This window comes from Colletotrichum tamarilloi (assembly GCF_030869305.1).
Source record: "Colletotrichum tamarilloi strain Tom-12 chromosome Unknown Scaffold_51.1, whole genome shotgun sequence".
Classification (NCBI taxonomy): Eukaryota; Fungi; Ascomycota; class Sordariomycetes; order Glomerellales; family Glomerellaceae; genus Colletotrichum; species Colletotrichum tamarilloi.
The window spans coordinates 198,228-210,955 of record NW_026849434.1 but is presented as its reverse complement, the minus strand read 5'-3'; the positions used below and the strand labels follow the sequence as shown (position 1 = coordinate 210,955).

Genomic DNA, 12,728 nt, shown 5'->3' with positions numbered 1-12,728 from the left:
TGTGGTGCTCGGCTGGATTGGGGAAAGGGTCAGTATTTCGGCTTTGGAGCCAAGAAGGACGGGCGTCGACTTCTTCTTGTTGCTCGTCGTAATCGTCAGTGTCAGTCCCAGTTGGGTCAAGTGGCTAAAGGAAGAGCCCGGACAGCCAGATGGACTAGGCGTGAAAGCAGTGCGCCGCGGCCGTGGACGGTGAGGTTGGACGAAAGAAAGTGGCCAGGCCAAAGAAAAGGTACTTGTGGTGGTCCTTGATGGAAGTACCTGGGCAGGGCACGATGGGGGGGCGGGAGACACGAGACGACTAGCTTTAGGTGTACCCGTACTGTAGACTACAGATAGAGTGCTTCGTACAGAGGACCGTACCTTAGTTGGGACGCAAGCCAAAGAAGAGAAGAATTGGTCTCGATGCTGGGCCTGGCGATGAAGCAAGGGCCTCAAGAACAGGGCAGCTGGGCAGTGGGAACTGGAACTGGTACGAAGTGTAATCGTCCAGGTCGGCTACTTGGACGTAAAGAGAACAAGTCGGGGTCCAGCCCAGTCGGTCAGCTTTTCGTTGGCGCGCGTGCCACTATTTTTTTTCTCTCTCTCCTCCCGACTGCCTCTGCTTAAAGGGTAAGGGGGGCGATTATGGGGATAATGACGACGTCTGGGCTCTCTGGCAAGCAACAGCAACAGACACACGACCAGGGCGAGGGGGTCCGTATTAGGTACCTAGTGTGGCAGTTACCGTGCGGTAGGGGTTGAGCCTTGAGATGTGCGTGTGTCCTCGTCTTTCTGGGCCGGGAAGAGCAGGGGATGTTGTTGTTGCGGCGTTGCCTTTGGTTTAGGGCCGGACAGAAGACTGGCTAGAGGAGTGAGGGGACGTAAAGGCGAACCGGGGCCAGGGGTGCAATGGAGAGGATTCAACGCGCCTGGATATGCTTGCTGCAAGCGTGTGGGTTGGCCGGGATATCCAGTGGATGCGGACGGGTACGCAGTACCTGAGTGTAGGTACGCTATTATTCGTGCCTACGAATACAGATGGACGTCGGTGTGGCACACATGGAGTTGCTCATGGGAAGAAATGCCGTGACCGACAACGTCGATGATGTCTAATGATGATACAGCAATGAGGCCGCGTTGCTGCCACTACCATGACCCCGTGTCTCTCTCCCGCCGGTTGAGTGTTCAAGTTGCAACAGATCGAAAAGCACATGGGCGCTGCTACCGGAGGGATGGGTGTCGAAAGAGCCGTCTCGGATTCTGCATGCGCCTGGAGGCGGGCAGTCAAGTCAATTCTTTGAAGCGGGAGATGCGCGACTGCCATGTACAGAATGGTTAGAAGAAGCAACGAGAACGGCGGAGCACAGACACATGGCAGGGTCATTTGGGTTGGGGGGTCTCAGTGTCAAGCCCAGCGGCAGCCAGCTCCGCGAAGCTGGATCAAAGCTGGATCAAAGTTCCGTCATCGGAGGGGAATACCTTCGGTAGCCGGAGAAGATAGACCGGATGCGTCGCCAGTACTGTGGAAGGTTGAGTATCAGTAAAGTGAGATGGATGTTGAGGCATTTGGAGTTGGGTGGGAAGCTTGAATGGAAGAGACGGAAAGAAGATTAACGAAGCGTCGGAGATACACCGGCCGCATTGGTGAAGGGCGGCGGAAAGATCTGGGAATCTGAGATGAAGTGGTGGAAAGTCCGCCCAAGTGCACCTGCCTTCACTTACCTCAGGTAGCACGAAACGCACTCGCACCTTCTTCATCCCAAGTTGCATTTTGGCTTTCTCCATCGTCAACCACCGGGACCACTCAAAGTTGGACAAGGCAGGTGCTCTGTCTCGCCTTCTTTCCGCGGAAGCACGGGGCTGCAACACGAGACGAGAGACACTTTGGCACTCAATGGAAGGTGCTATCCGTACACGCCATAGGTTAGGTACTAAAATGAGGAAGTCGGGTAGGTACCGGTGTGAAGGCAGGAAGGAGCACAGGAGGTGTCTGCATCTGCGAGATGGCCAATGCTTCAGATCGCGCGAAGTGAGGCAGGCACGATCATCTCAAAAGAGCATCGGCGACCAAAGTGCACGGGTTGGCACTGGCCAGGCTGAATCACCATCTGCAATGCCTCTCCCAATTTTCTCTCTGCCTCGTTGCTGCTCATCAAGATCAGGGCATCTCACGATCTTTCCTCCGAGCTTGTCATCATCTATGGAGACCTCTATGCAAGGCAAACATAATGGCATTTATAATGCTAGGTGATTACTCCGTAGGGTAATTACATAGTCAAAGAGTGAGCGAAAAAGGGGGTCGGCAACGTCCGAGCAGTTACTAAGACCGCATTACGACACCTTCCCGCAATGCTCCATGAACATGATCCATCGTGACTTGTACCTGCCTTGGTCCAATACGACGGCAACTCCCACCCATAGCCTACCAGCAACAGTGCTGTTAGACGTCTTTCCAAGTTTCTCCATCAAATGCAGACATCAGAGCAGACATCGGCAGAGAAAAGAACGCGCCATGTTATTTCCGGCCTTCCCGTCGCCTACCGTCATCTCTCCACCAAAAAAGAGGGAGTGAAAACACCGTCTCCATCAACACCATGCCCTTCAACCTTGGAATAACGGCACAACAGGGCCACCACCAGCCTCCTGAACCGCGAGCACTGGACATGACAAGGTCAGCTCGCCTCTTCACCTTGCTCCCACTCACATTCCTCGCGGCCTAACCTACGGATATCTCCCCCATGGAAGATAGCTGCAGTCTTTGGATACCTCATAATCCACTTTGCCCACTTCCTTAAACCCCCGCCGCCCACGGCACCACTGCACCGCTGTCATGGACGGGAGTGATTTGACATGCAGCCGACCAGCATACCGCCGGCCCATTCGCTGGGTTTCTCTGCAGTCTGCACCTGCGTCCGCAGACTCTCGAGTGACCTCTCCACCAAGAGCGCCGCGTGAGTGGTTTGAAGCCCTATGGCCTCCCCCGTCGTCTTCAAGCTCCAGGTTTTCCATGGTTAGATACGCCGCACGCGAGAGACAATGGCGAACCATATTCTCAGGGGGCTGTTCACGCTAACGCAATCACCAGATTAGCGGCCTTCCACCTCCCTAGCTCCCTGAATAGACCCTTCGACCCTCCGTTGAGGGTTGCGTCCGAAGAGCCCAAGACCATCGACTTTGCCAAGGTTACCTTACCTAACCGAGAAGATCAAGGTACTTTGCTCGTTTTGCACTGCAAGTACCTCCTTCGCCCACGATCAAGGGCAGGGAACCTCAGGCCCACCGACTGGCACCGAGGCGTGTGACCGAGAACCCCCGCCACCTCCGTCCGTCACTCTCTTCTTCCCATGCCGTCCCTTCACTTGGATCGCTATCGTGATTGGGTCCAGGAAATCTTCCCCCGCCGGAAGTCCATCAGAAGGCTGGGAATCCCACCTCGCAGGCTCGACTCTGTGGCGCCTTCGTGCACAAGGATCCTACTGTTCCCAAGGCAAATCATACACGTAAACTTCACGAAACCACGGCTCCCTGTCTGTCTTGATCGATGGTCGTTTCATCACAGACTTTCTCCAGCATGGATGAAAGCTGAATGACGATGTGGGAGTTAAACCCGCCATGCTCAGGAATGCGGTCTCTCTGCCACTGACTCGTCCGGTCCGTCATCCGCCGTCCCGAGCCTCATCCGATTCACCACCACCACAACGCTTGCGACACTGCGAAAACAAAAGCAAACTCTGGGACATGTCCATTCCGTTCCGCTATACCTCTCGACACCAGATGTCAACTGTCTTGGCGGAACTAGAACCACAATTAAGAAATTTTCTAGAAGGCCGAGAGCTCATCAGAAACACGGATCCGAACCCGATACTGCCTGCTGAACCAACGAGCGAATTTTTGCTGGCCGCCTCGCTTTGCCTCGCCACCTCGAGTCGGCTTCCTCCTTGTCGTGAGGAGGCCTTGCCAAGATCATCCACTGGCGGCACACGCCTCAGCTCATGCAACCTCCGATTCTTCTCCGGCGCCGAGCCCGCTGTGGACCCTAATTCCGTCCGTCTTTGCCTACAGCTCGCTCTTTGTGGGAACCTACTCCCGGACGGCTGCTTTCAGCACTATGACTGTTTTGCAGTTTCCATTGTCTAATTGCCTTCGTCTCATCTTGGTCAAATGCAGGCTTAACGCACGCCCAGAGATGAGGATCTAGATCCGCCTTTCCCGGCAACTCGGTCACAGTGATCAGCACTTGACATCGCTTGCTCAAGGAGACGCCACCCGCCAGTGACCGATTGCAATCAGCACGTCTTACGTCCCTGGGCAGACGTAGTGTACTAAGGTGGACCACTAACACCGCTGATAGCCCAAGGAGTCGGCCAAAGGTGACTCGGGGTTGTTTCTCCTTGCCCTCCATCACAAGTCACTAGGGCGTCACAGAACGAAACTCAGTATTCACTGTCAGCCACCCACTTGCATCCGTACTGACCATCTCTGCGTAAAGACGAACCTGCTTCAACCGATTTTCGCTCATGCTTTGTCACTCCCGAGCAGACATGTTCAAAAAAAAAAAACCTTTTGCGCATAGCAAGGCATATTGGACCGTCGTCGCCCCCATGCTCCTTCAATCCTCCGAGATGGTGCCCCCGCAAACCTAATACCTGATTCATGAAGACCTCCCGCCAGAGCCGCCCTAGGTTCAACCTGGAATCTTGCTCTCTGCATTGCTCCCTGGTGTCCCATCTGAGACCATGGCCCCTGGCTCGTCGCTTTGTTCCACATACGCACTCTCACTACCAAAAGGGGCGTTTGTTCCTGGACCATAATCCGATTGTTTGCCCTTCGACAAACTGGCATTCAAAAGCAAAAAGCATCAAACCTCATCCGCAGCGCTATCTTCTCTCACAAGAACCCGCCGTCGAACACTGGGGCCCGTGTCGGCGTGGCGGCGCGCCCGTCTCCCGTGGTTAGCCCACGTGTAGATCAATCTGTCACGCGACCTCTTCATGCCCTCTCTTCACTTCCTCTTGTAAAACCTGCCGGGCAAATTAGGCTTACTGACAGTCTCAAGACTCCAGACTGTGTTAGACATCTGCCAAGCCAAGCTGTATCCGGAAGCAGCCGTCAAAGAACCGATGTAAGCCTGTCAGACAGCTAGACGATCCGGCACATCTAGCAGACCTAGGGCTTGGCATGGCCTGAGTTTTCCCTTTGGCATGATCGGTCGTGAAGACTTCGACAAAGCTAGAAACTACGTTACGCGCACGCACGTCCTGGACCTGGGGAAATCCTAGTTCCCGACCAGCTGGTGGGCAAGCTTACCCCGGATCGAAGACGGCGCCCATTCCCATTTGTACATCGCCTCAAACGTAACCCCTCAAGGAAGCGGCTCTTCCTCTTCGACAGCAGCCATAGAGCATCACCTTAATTCTGCTCAGATTACATATGGTATGGTAAGGAGGAAGATTAAAACACCGACAACAACCCCCTTTAACCTTGACCACCCCCCGCCCCTTCGTCTTCGTCTGATCTCATCATCATCTTCGTCCCTCGAATAAAGCGCCACATGCTTCGCCTACCTCGCCTTCGCAAAAAAAACAATCGCCAGCCTCACTTCTTGAAAACCGCAGCCCCGAGCTTCTCAATCTCCCGGCCCTCCTGCGTTCCCCGTCCCGCCGCCTCGAGGAGCCTACCCCACGCCTCAGCGTCCTTGAGCTTCACCGCCTCCTCCGCAGCCTTAACCCGCATCCCGCACTTTTCGTACATGGTAATCGTCGTTCCCGGTTCCAGACCCGTGCACTTTGGCACAAAGACCGCCGCCAGCCGCGGGTTGCCCGCCTGCAGCGTGAGGTTGTAAAACGGCTGCGCTCGGAGGTTAGCTTATATCCTTTCCGTCGTCCGGTTTGCAGTAGAGTGTAATTCCGACGTGGTTCACGGATAACAGCGGTACGTCGAACACACGGATTCCTTCACGGTTTTGTGACGGTGTGTAGTAGATTGTTTGTGAAGAAAGCTTACCTCCCACCCGATCGGGCTTTTTCTCGTCTTTGCGAGCTCTTCAATCTCGTTCCAGTCTCGCTTTGCAACGAGGGCGCGTAGCCTATTGTAAAGAAGAAGGTAGGGGTTAGCAATTGTGTAATGCCTCTGTCCGTCTTGGCAAGGGAATAGAGAGGGGTAGCCGAATAGACTGAAGCCGTGGAAGAGCAAGTACATGGAGAAAGAAAGAAACCACTAACCTGAGCCACCAAGCAACCTTCTCCGGGACCTTGAACTCGCTCTGAATCTTTGTCGCGCGCTTGTGGTACCCGAGCCGAATAAGCTTAAACATGGTCTCGTTGACGCTGAGCCCCGTAAAGGTATCGGTCAGATCGCGGTCAAACGCCTCCTGCATCTTGAGCAGCGTCTGCGCCTCCTTGAGAGCGTGCACCTCGAACGACGCCTCGCGGGAGTCGGAGAGCAGCTTGGCGGCGAGGGCGAGCTTGTCGGATGCCGTGCGGGCGTCAACCTGGGCGAGGGACTCGCGGATGAAGACGCTCGCGCCGTCGACGCGGCGGTCGTCTTGGTAGTACAGGTCCTTGAGGAGTGCGTTGTCGCCCTCGCGCGCGGCCGAGGACTCGACGAGCGCGGTGGCCGCGGGACGGGCGTTGATGACGCGGAAGAAGGCTGCCAGCGGGAGCTTCTTCTTGAGCTGGAGGAGGACGGTGTATATGAGGTCCGTGTCGCCGCTCTCGATTGCTTTATCGAGGGCGAGCTCGTCTTCTTCCATGCTGAGGAGGAGGGGGACCTGCCGGCCGCCGCGGGGTTCGTGGTTGAGGAGCTCGGTGGCGAGGCGGCCTCGTCCTTCGTCGTAGGCTGCACGGGCGATTTCTTCAAAGGAGATGCCTGGTTTGCCCGAGAGGCGCTCGACGACGAGGCGGCATATCGTGTCGTCGTCTTCGGTGCCGGAGCGGACTTTGGCGGAGGCCCAGTGGACGTAGATGCGGTCTGTGGGGAGGCGGAGGTAGCCCGCGATTTTGAGGGCGAGGAGGTACTCGTGTCGGTTGATGAGTCTCTTTATCAATCCTTCGGGAGTAAGGCGCTGGTACTGGTCGAAAGACAGGGGCAGGCCGACCTCAAAGAACCGTACGGCGTTGAGGACGCGAAGGATCTCGCACATGTCGACGAACTCGTCGCTGTTGTAGATGTCGAGGACGGACTTGCCAAAGGAGGCGGCTTTCAGGAGCTGCTTCTGCCAGTGGACGCTGAACTCGCGGCCGGCGGCGTTGACGCACGTGTCGACGGCCTCGGTGAGGTTGGCGCGGATGAGCTGGATGTAGTCATCTGCCTTGGGGGACTGGAGCTCCAGCTGGCCGACAGCGTCGAGAAGGATGGAGGCCGCTGACGACTCTGCGCGGGTGCCGAAGACGTCTTCTGTGGCGTGGGGGACGCGTTCGAGAAAGTCGCATACGTCGTTTGTAATGAGCCTTGCGCCATCGTTTTCTTGGTGTTATTGTTAGATGGTTTTGAAACTAGAAGTAGTTGTTCAAGAGGTGAACTTACCAGAGATGACGTGAACCCGCCCATCGTAAAAGAATTCGGCCGTCGCGCTGTCAGGCCCGATAATGTGCACCTCATCCTCCCACGCAATCAGGGCATCGGAACCGCACCACTCCACATACTTTGGCGGAATCCTCGACTGCGAATCGTGCTCCACCAACCGCTCCTGGAAATCGCTTGATATAACATGCGCCTTCCCCGTCTTGGTATACAACACAATCAGCCTCCCATCAGGTGAGACGCTGATGTGGCTAAACGGTCCAATATCCAGAAACCGATCCTCGCACTCAGCCGCGTCGGCAACATATACAGTCTCCCCGATACTCAGCAGCACCTCAACTGACCGCGAAAGCGTGTGATCAGGCGAGACCACAGCCCACGCGTGGATCTCGCCCTGGTCCTGCGGCGGCGCAGCGAGCAACTTGGGCCGCGGCTCCGCGTACGACGTGACGGAGACGAGCGCGTTGCCACCGAGCAGAGCAACCATACCCGTCTCGTAAAACCGGCACCCGACGACGCCGACCTCGTCCGCGCCGTTGCCGAGTGAGAACTGCGTGAACTCGCCTTGGAGATCATACACCCTCACCGTCCCGTCCGCCGTGACGACGAGCAGCTTCTCCTCGCCGCCCTGGACGCTCGCCCATCCGAGCCCCTTGATCGCGCCGGAGCCTTGGTCCCACGGGATCCTGCGGAGGAGTTTGCCGGCGTACGAGTAGATGTCGATGCCGGGCTTATTGCTGTTTGACGAGCCGCCACCGGTTTTGCTGTTGCTCGGGGCGGCGCGAACGGCCTGGATCTTGGTGTCGTCCCGTAGGAGGGCGAGGGCGCCGCCGTAGGGGGCGCCGGCGACGATGTAGTTGTCGAGGTCGAGGTCTTGGTCGAATACTTCGGTGTAGAGCTGGACTTTACGGTACCATTTTTCGCCGACGTTCTCCCATCCTGCCGCGGGGTGGGATGCTTCCATCATGTCATCTTCCTCGGTCGCCTTGGGCCTGGTCCCTTTCACAATCCGCGGGTTGGACTTTGTCCTGCTTGATCACGCGTCGTCTTGCGATTCGAAGCTCCTGGGAGATCTCCTAGATGAAGGTCGTGGATTTGTGGGTTTCCGGTTCTAATGTTTGGTTTGAGACCGAGGTATGAGATGAATGAGAGGTGAGGTTGAAGGTATGAGCTTCCCAACACCACCCAAGCTCTCAATGAGCTAGAGGTACCCCCAGCCCCAGGCACAGGTTGATGGAGCTTGCGCCACGAATCACAGGGGAGCAGCCTCAATTCACCGCTGGGACCGGCTAATCACCGGCTTCAGGGAGCTGCGTCATTTCGCCGGGGGCAGGACAGGCAGGCAACCCCACCAAAAGCTGCAGCGCGCCGATAAGACAAAGCCCAAGACCCCAGGCGTCCCAGGACAGGTGACGAACTGCGGACGACCATGCGCTGCGACCCGCGAAGGAGCTATTGCTGTCTGGAATGCAAAACGCATGCGCCATTCCGCCAACATAGCCCAACCTCGAAAAGCACCTCTCACACAAAGCTGTTCCCAGGGTCTGTACCAAAATTCGATGGGAAGTTATAGACAGCTACTCATCTAAATGTAACCCCCGACACAGCAAACCCAAGCTCTCCCCGCCTCCCCCACCAAAAACCGCCCATCATGGCCGACTGGCGCTCCGAATACCTAGCCTCCATCAGGGAGCAAGAGAAGAACAACCCCGTAAACCTCGAAATCGTACAACTCTGTAAGACCTCCCCTCCAGCTCCTCTTCTCAGATCCCCGAGACCAGCAAACTAAACCACCACTCCCTCCTCCATCAGGCTCCCAGCTTTCCGACCACGTAGCAGCCCTCGAAGCCGAAAACCAAGTCCTCAAATCCCAAACCGCGCCCGGAAAGAAGAACAAACTCACCACCTCCGAGAAATCAAACAACATCCTACCCACCCCGACAACAGAAACAACAAACTCCTCCCCCTCCTCCTCCTCCTCCGACCCGACCATCGCGCAGCTCCAGCTCCAACTCGCCGAAGCCCTCCGCTCAAACGGCACCCTCAAAGACCGCGCAAAGCAAGCCGAAGACGAAGCCCAGACCCTACGAACAAAACACAAAGACGACGCGAAGAAAGTCCGCAGCCTGACGGCGGAGAATACCGTCCTAACGACGAAACTACGAGATCGGGAACACGAGCTGCGGGAGAAGCGTAAGCTGGTCGAGGTATACACATCATAAGAGAGGCTTGACAAAAGGTGCCCAAGACATAGAGGGGAGAATGCTGACTCGCGCGTGTGTCCGCAGAACGTACAAGACGAGATGATCGCGATGAACCTACAAGTGACCATGGCCGAGAAGGAACGGGACAGGGTTAAGACGGAGAATAAGGAGCTCGTCGACCGGTGGATGAAGAGGATGGCCCAGGAGGCCGATGCTATGAACCTCGCAAACGAGCGCTGATTATGCGGTCTATTTCGTGTATAACCTCCCTCAACCCACACACGCCATGCTCCTCTCTCTCTCTCTCTCTCTGTCTCTCGCTGGCTGTCTGCCCGGCTGACATGCTCTATGGGGAGTTGTAAGAATTTCTACAGGTAAATGAACTCAACGCTATTTCCTCTCCTATGCCAGTATTCCTTTCTTTCCTTTTTTCTTTCTTTTTCTTCATCCATCATTCTGTGTTTTCCATGCTCAATGTACAACACACATTGCAGCCATGCTCTCTAGCGAGTGCTGCATGCATCATCAGCACAAGTCCCGTAGGACATCATGCAGTGTAACGACAGACGCAGATGCTGAAGGGACGCATAGCCGCCTACTTCCTTGTCGATATGCAATAGTTACCGCCAGCGTTGGTCCAGCTGACATAGTTACCACCAGGGTCACCTTCAGGATAGGTCAGGTGCTCGACCTCCAAGATGTTGCTCGCAATGTCGTTGGCGTTGCGCGTCCCCTGGTCGTTGACGAACGACTTGAGCGACACAATCTTGCAGCCTGACTTGAGATCGAGGAACATGTTGACCAGCTCGGCGTTGAGCTGCGGTGTGAAGGCTTGGTTGTTGACGAGGACGACGTCAGCACGCTTCATGGCTTCGTGGATGCGGGTGCACTTCGTAAAGTCGCCTCGCTCGAGGTTGACTCGGCCGGGCAGCAGGCCCCACATCTTGCACCGGGCACCAAACTCCTTCTCTTGCGCTTCCGCAAAGTCGCACGGGTTCTCCATCATTTCGCAGCCCCAGCTCTCACAGCCGATCTCGAGCGCGGCCTGGAACACGACGTTGCCTACGCCGGAGCCGAGATCGACAAAGACTTGGTCTGACGTCATCCGGGTTTTTTCCTGTAAGATATCGGAGATGAGCCGATACGCTAGCTCGCCATAGACATTGTCGGTGCCGTTTTTGTACTGTTTCAACTTTTCCACGTCTGGTGATACTGTGCGGTCGTACACCTGGGTGAGGATGAACTCGACCAAACCCCTGGGCAAGCCGTGTATCTTGTCCAAATTCTTGCGTATTGTGCCGTCCGCCGCAAGAGTGCGAATTCTCTTATTCGCGTCGTTGAGTGCCGACACGAAACCGTGGAAGTCGTTTGTGTTTGATGCTTTCCTGAGCCGCCGTAGAAACCCGTTTTGCTGCTCTGTGAACTCTTCGGCCTGCTCTTCGGTGAGGTATACGTTGGCGACAAAACCGACCACCGTCTTGATATCCTCGATTGCGTTGATGATGCCCTTGTCGTTAATGAGTTCGTACCTAGGGAGAGGGTTAGCGATGCTGTACCACAGTCGCAGACTAGATATAGAAACCTACTCTTCCGCACCGTAATTGCTCGGATATTGCAGTCGCACTCTGACGTTGTCATCTGCAGTCGCACCGAGCGAGCGCGTGGCCTTGGGACACTTCTTGAGGTTGGAAATTTGCGCGGCGTGGATCAGTCGGCTGAGGGGCTTCGCATTGTCCCTGAATGCGCTCGACCGGGTCAACACGCGCTGGGTATCTACAAATTGCCCATCTTGCGTGCGCTGCCGCTTGCTAGGCTCATGCTTGAGGAACTCTTCGTAGTTGTCGTCGCCGTCAGAGTCGTTATCGAATTTGGGCTGCGACGGCCCCGCGCTGCCGACCTTGCGCTTGCGCTCGCCGCCGCCGCTGCGCTTCTCGTCCGAGGAAGAGGAAGGGTATGGCGAGGCGCTCTGCTTGCGTGAGAGGAGGGACTTGGCGTTTGGCTTTGGCGATGCGCGCGGGGAGGCTTTGGCGGAGGATGTGGAGGATGTCGCGTGGGCGAGCTTCGGGCGCGGCTTCGGGGCAGCGACTTGGACTTTTTCGACGCGGATTGCTGCCGGCTTGGTGTTGAACTTATTCTTCCCGCCGAGGATCGGCATGGTGGGCGACTGGCGACGACCGTAAGAGGTCGGGTTGAGGTGGTGGGAGGATGAGGAAGAGGTAAGGCGCTGCGCGCGTGACTCGTCAATCCTTGAGGTTCTCTATAGCTTCGGTGGGCTTCCGCGGGTCAGGGCGGGGCGGGTGTCCGTGGGCATGAATGAACGGGATTTATTGATAGAAAATCAATATGCGTATAGCGAATGGTAGAAGAATGAGCGTGTCGTCAGCAAGACTTTTCGCTTCGTGACATGGGTTGTCTCAGTTGCACGACGGAAAGACGTGGTCGTCGGAGGGAGGGGTGGAGGATCGGGAGGACGGAGGGAGAAGAAGTGAGGTTTGGGGTGAGACGAGACGGGACACGAGGCGATTTTTCGGAAGAGGACGTGGGAATGGGGCCGGGACGTGACTGGGAAAAAAATGGAGTGGGCCTTTCCTGCCTGCCTGACCCAGGACCCCGAAAGTTGAAATTCCCCGGCCCAAGAGGGGCGGAATGAACGGGCAGGAAACAACTTCAGCATCCGGGCAGCCCACCGAGGATTATGATGACTAAGGTAGGTGCCTTCAGGTAGGGTGAAGTACCAGTTTACTGGGAAGTGCCCAGATGGCAAGTCAAGTGAGGTGTGCGCAGGCAACCCAGAGTCAGGCCAGCACGTGAGGCAGGTAGGTGCAGGCGAACTACTGTAGATTGTTCAACTCGGTGTTCCCATACCCAGTTGATGAAGCACCCTTTCTCTCTGTGCAGACGTAAGGTGCACTTTATCTCAGGCTTGGGCGGCACAGCGCATCCAGCTCGCCTCGATGCAGCCTCGAAGCATGTCGTCGCAAGAGGGAACGAGAGGTGCAGCCAAACTCCCCAGAATGCGCAGGT

At 56.3% G+C, this 12,728-nt stretch overlaps 5 protein-coding genes across 5 annotated transcripts; 3 read left to right on the top strand and 2 right to left on the bottom strand.

Annotated features, from left to right (window-relative positions):
* Positions 1 to 2,573: 2,573 nt before the first annotated feature.
* CTAM01_10731 (uncharacterized protein) lies at positions 2,574 to 3,281 on the top strand (the record flags this gene model as incomplete). The annotated part of the gene is made up of 3 exons (XM_060526745.1): positions 2,574 to 2,650; positions 2,844 to 2,930; positions 3,065 to 3,281. 3 exons carry the CDS (start codon positions 2,574 to 2,576, stop codon positions 3,279 to 3,281), a joined length of 381 nt encoding a protein of 126 aa, XP_060378685.1.
* Positions 3,282 to 3,591: 310 nt separating this feature from the next.
* CTAM01_10730 (uncharacterized protein) lies at positions 3,592 to 4,116 on the top strand (the record flags this gene model as incomplete). The annotated part of the gene is made up of 1 exon (XM_060526744.1): positions 3,592 to 4,116. One exon carries the CDS (start codon positions 3,592 to 3,594, stop codon positions 4,114 to 4,116), a length of 525 nt encoding a protein of 174 aa, XP_060378684.1.
* Positions 4,117 to 5,574: 1,458 nt separating this feature from the next.
* CTAM01_10729 (uncharacterized protein) lies at positions 5,575 to 8,464 on the bottom strand (the record flags this gene model as incomplete). The annotated part of the gene is made up of 4 exons (XM_060526743.1): positions 5,575 to 5,826; positions 5,983 to 6,064; positions 6,201 to 7,443; positions 7,504 to 8,464. The coding sequence occupies 4 exons, from the start codon at positions 8,462 to 8,464 to the stop codon at positions 5,575 to 5,577; spliced, it is 2,538 nt and encodes an 845-aa protein (XP_060378683.1).
* A 687-nt stretch (positions 8,465 to 9,151) lies between these two features.
* Positions 9,152 to 9,944, top strand: CTAM01_10728 (autophagy protein 16; the record flags this gene model as incomplete). The annotated part of the gene is made up of 3 exons (XM_060526742.1): positions 9,152 to 9,236; positions 9,313 to 9,707; positions 9,789 to 9,944. 3 exons carry the CDS (start codon positions 9,152 to 9,154, stop codon positions 9,942 to 9,944), a joined length of 636 nt encoding a protein of 211 aa, XP_060378682.1.
* A 355-nt stretch (positions 9,945 to 10,299) lies between these two features.
* Positions 10,300 to 11,859, bottom strand: CTAM01_10727 (histone methylation protein DOT1; the record flags this gene model as incomplete). Its single annotated transcript, XM_060526741.1, has 2 exons — positions 10,300 to 11,233; positions 11,291 to 11,859. The coding sequence occupies 2 exons, from the start codon at positions 11,857 to 11,859 to the stop codon at positions 10,300 to 10,302; spliced, it is 1,503 nt and encodes a 500-aa protein (XP_060378681.1).
* Positions 11,860 to 12,728: the final 869 nt, after the last annotated feature.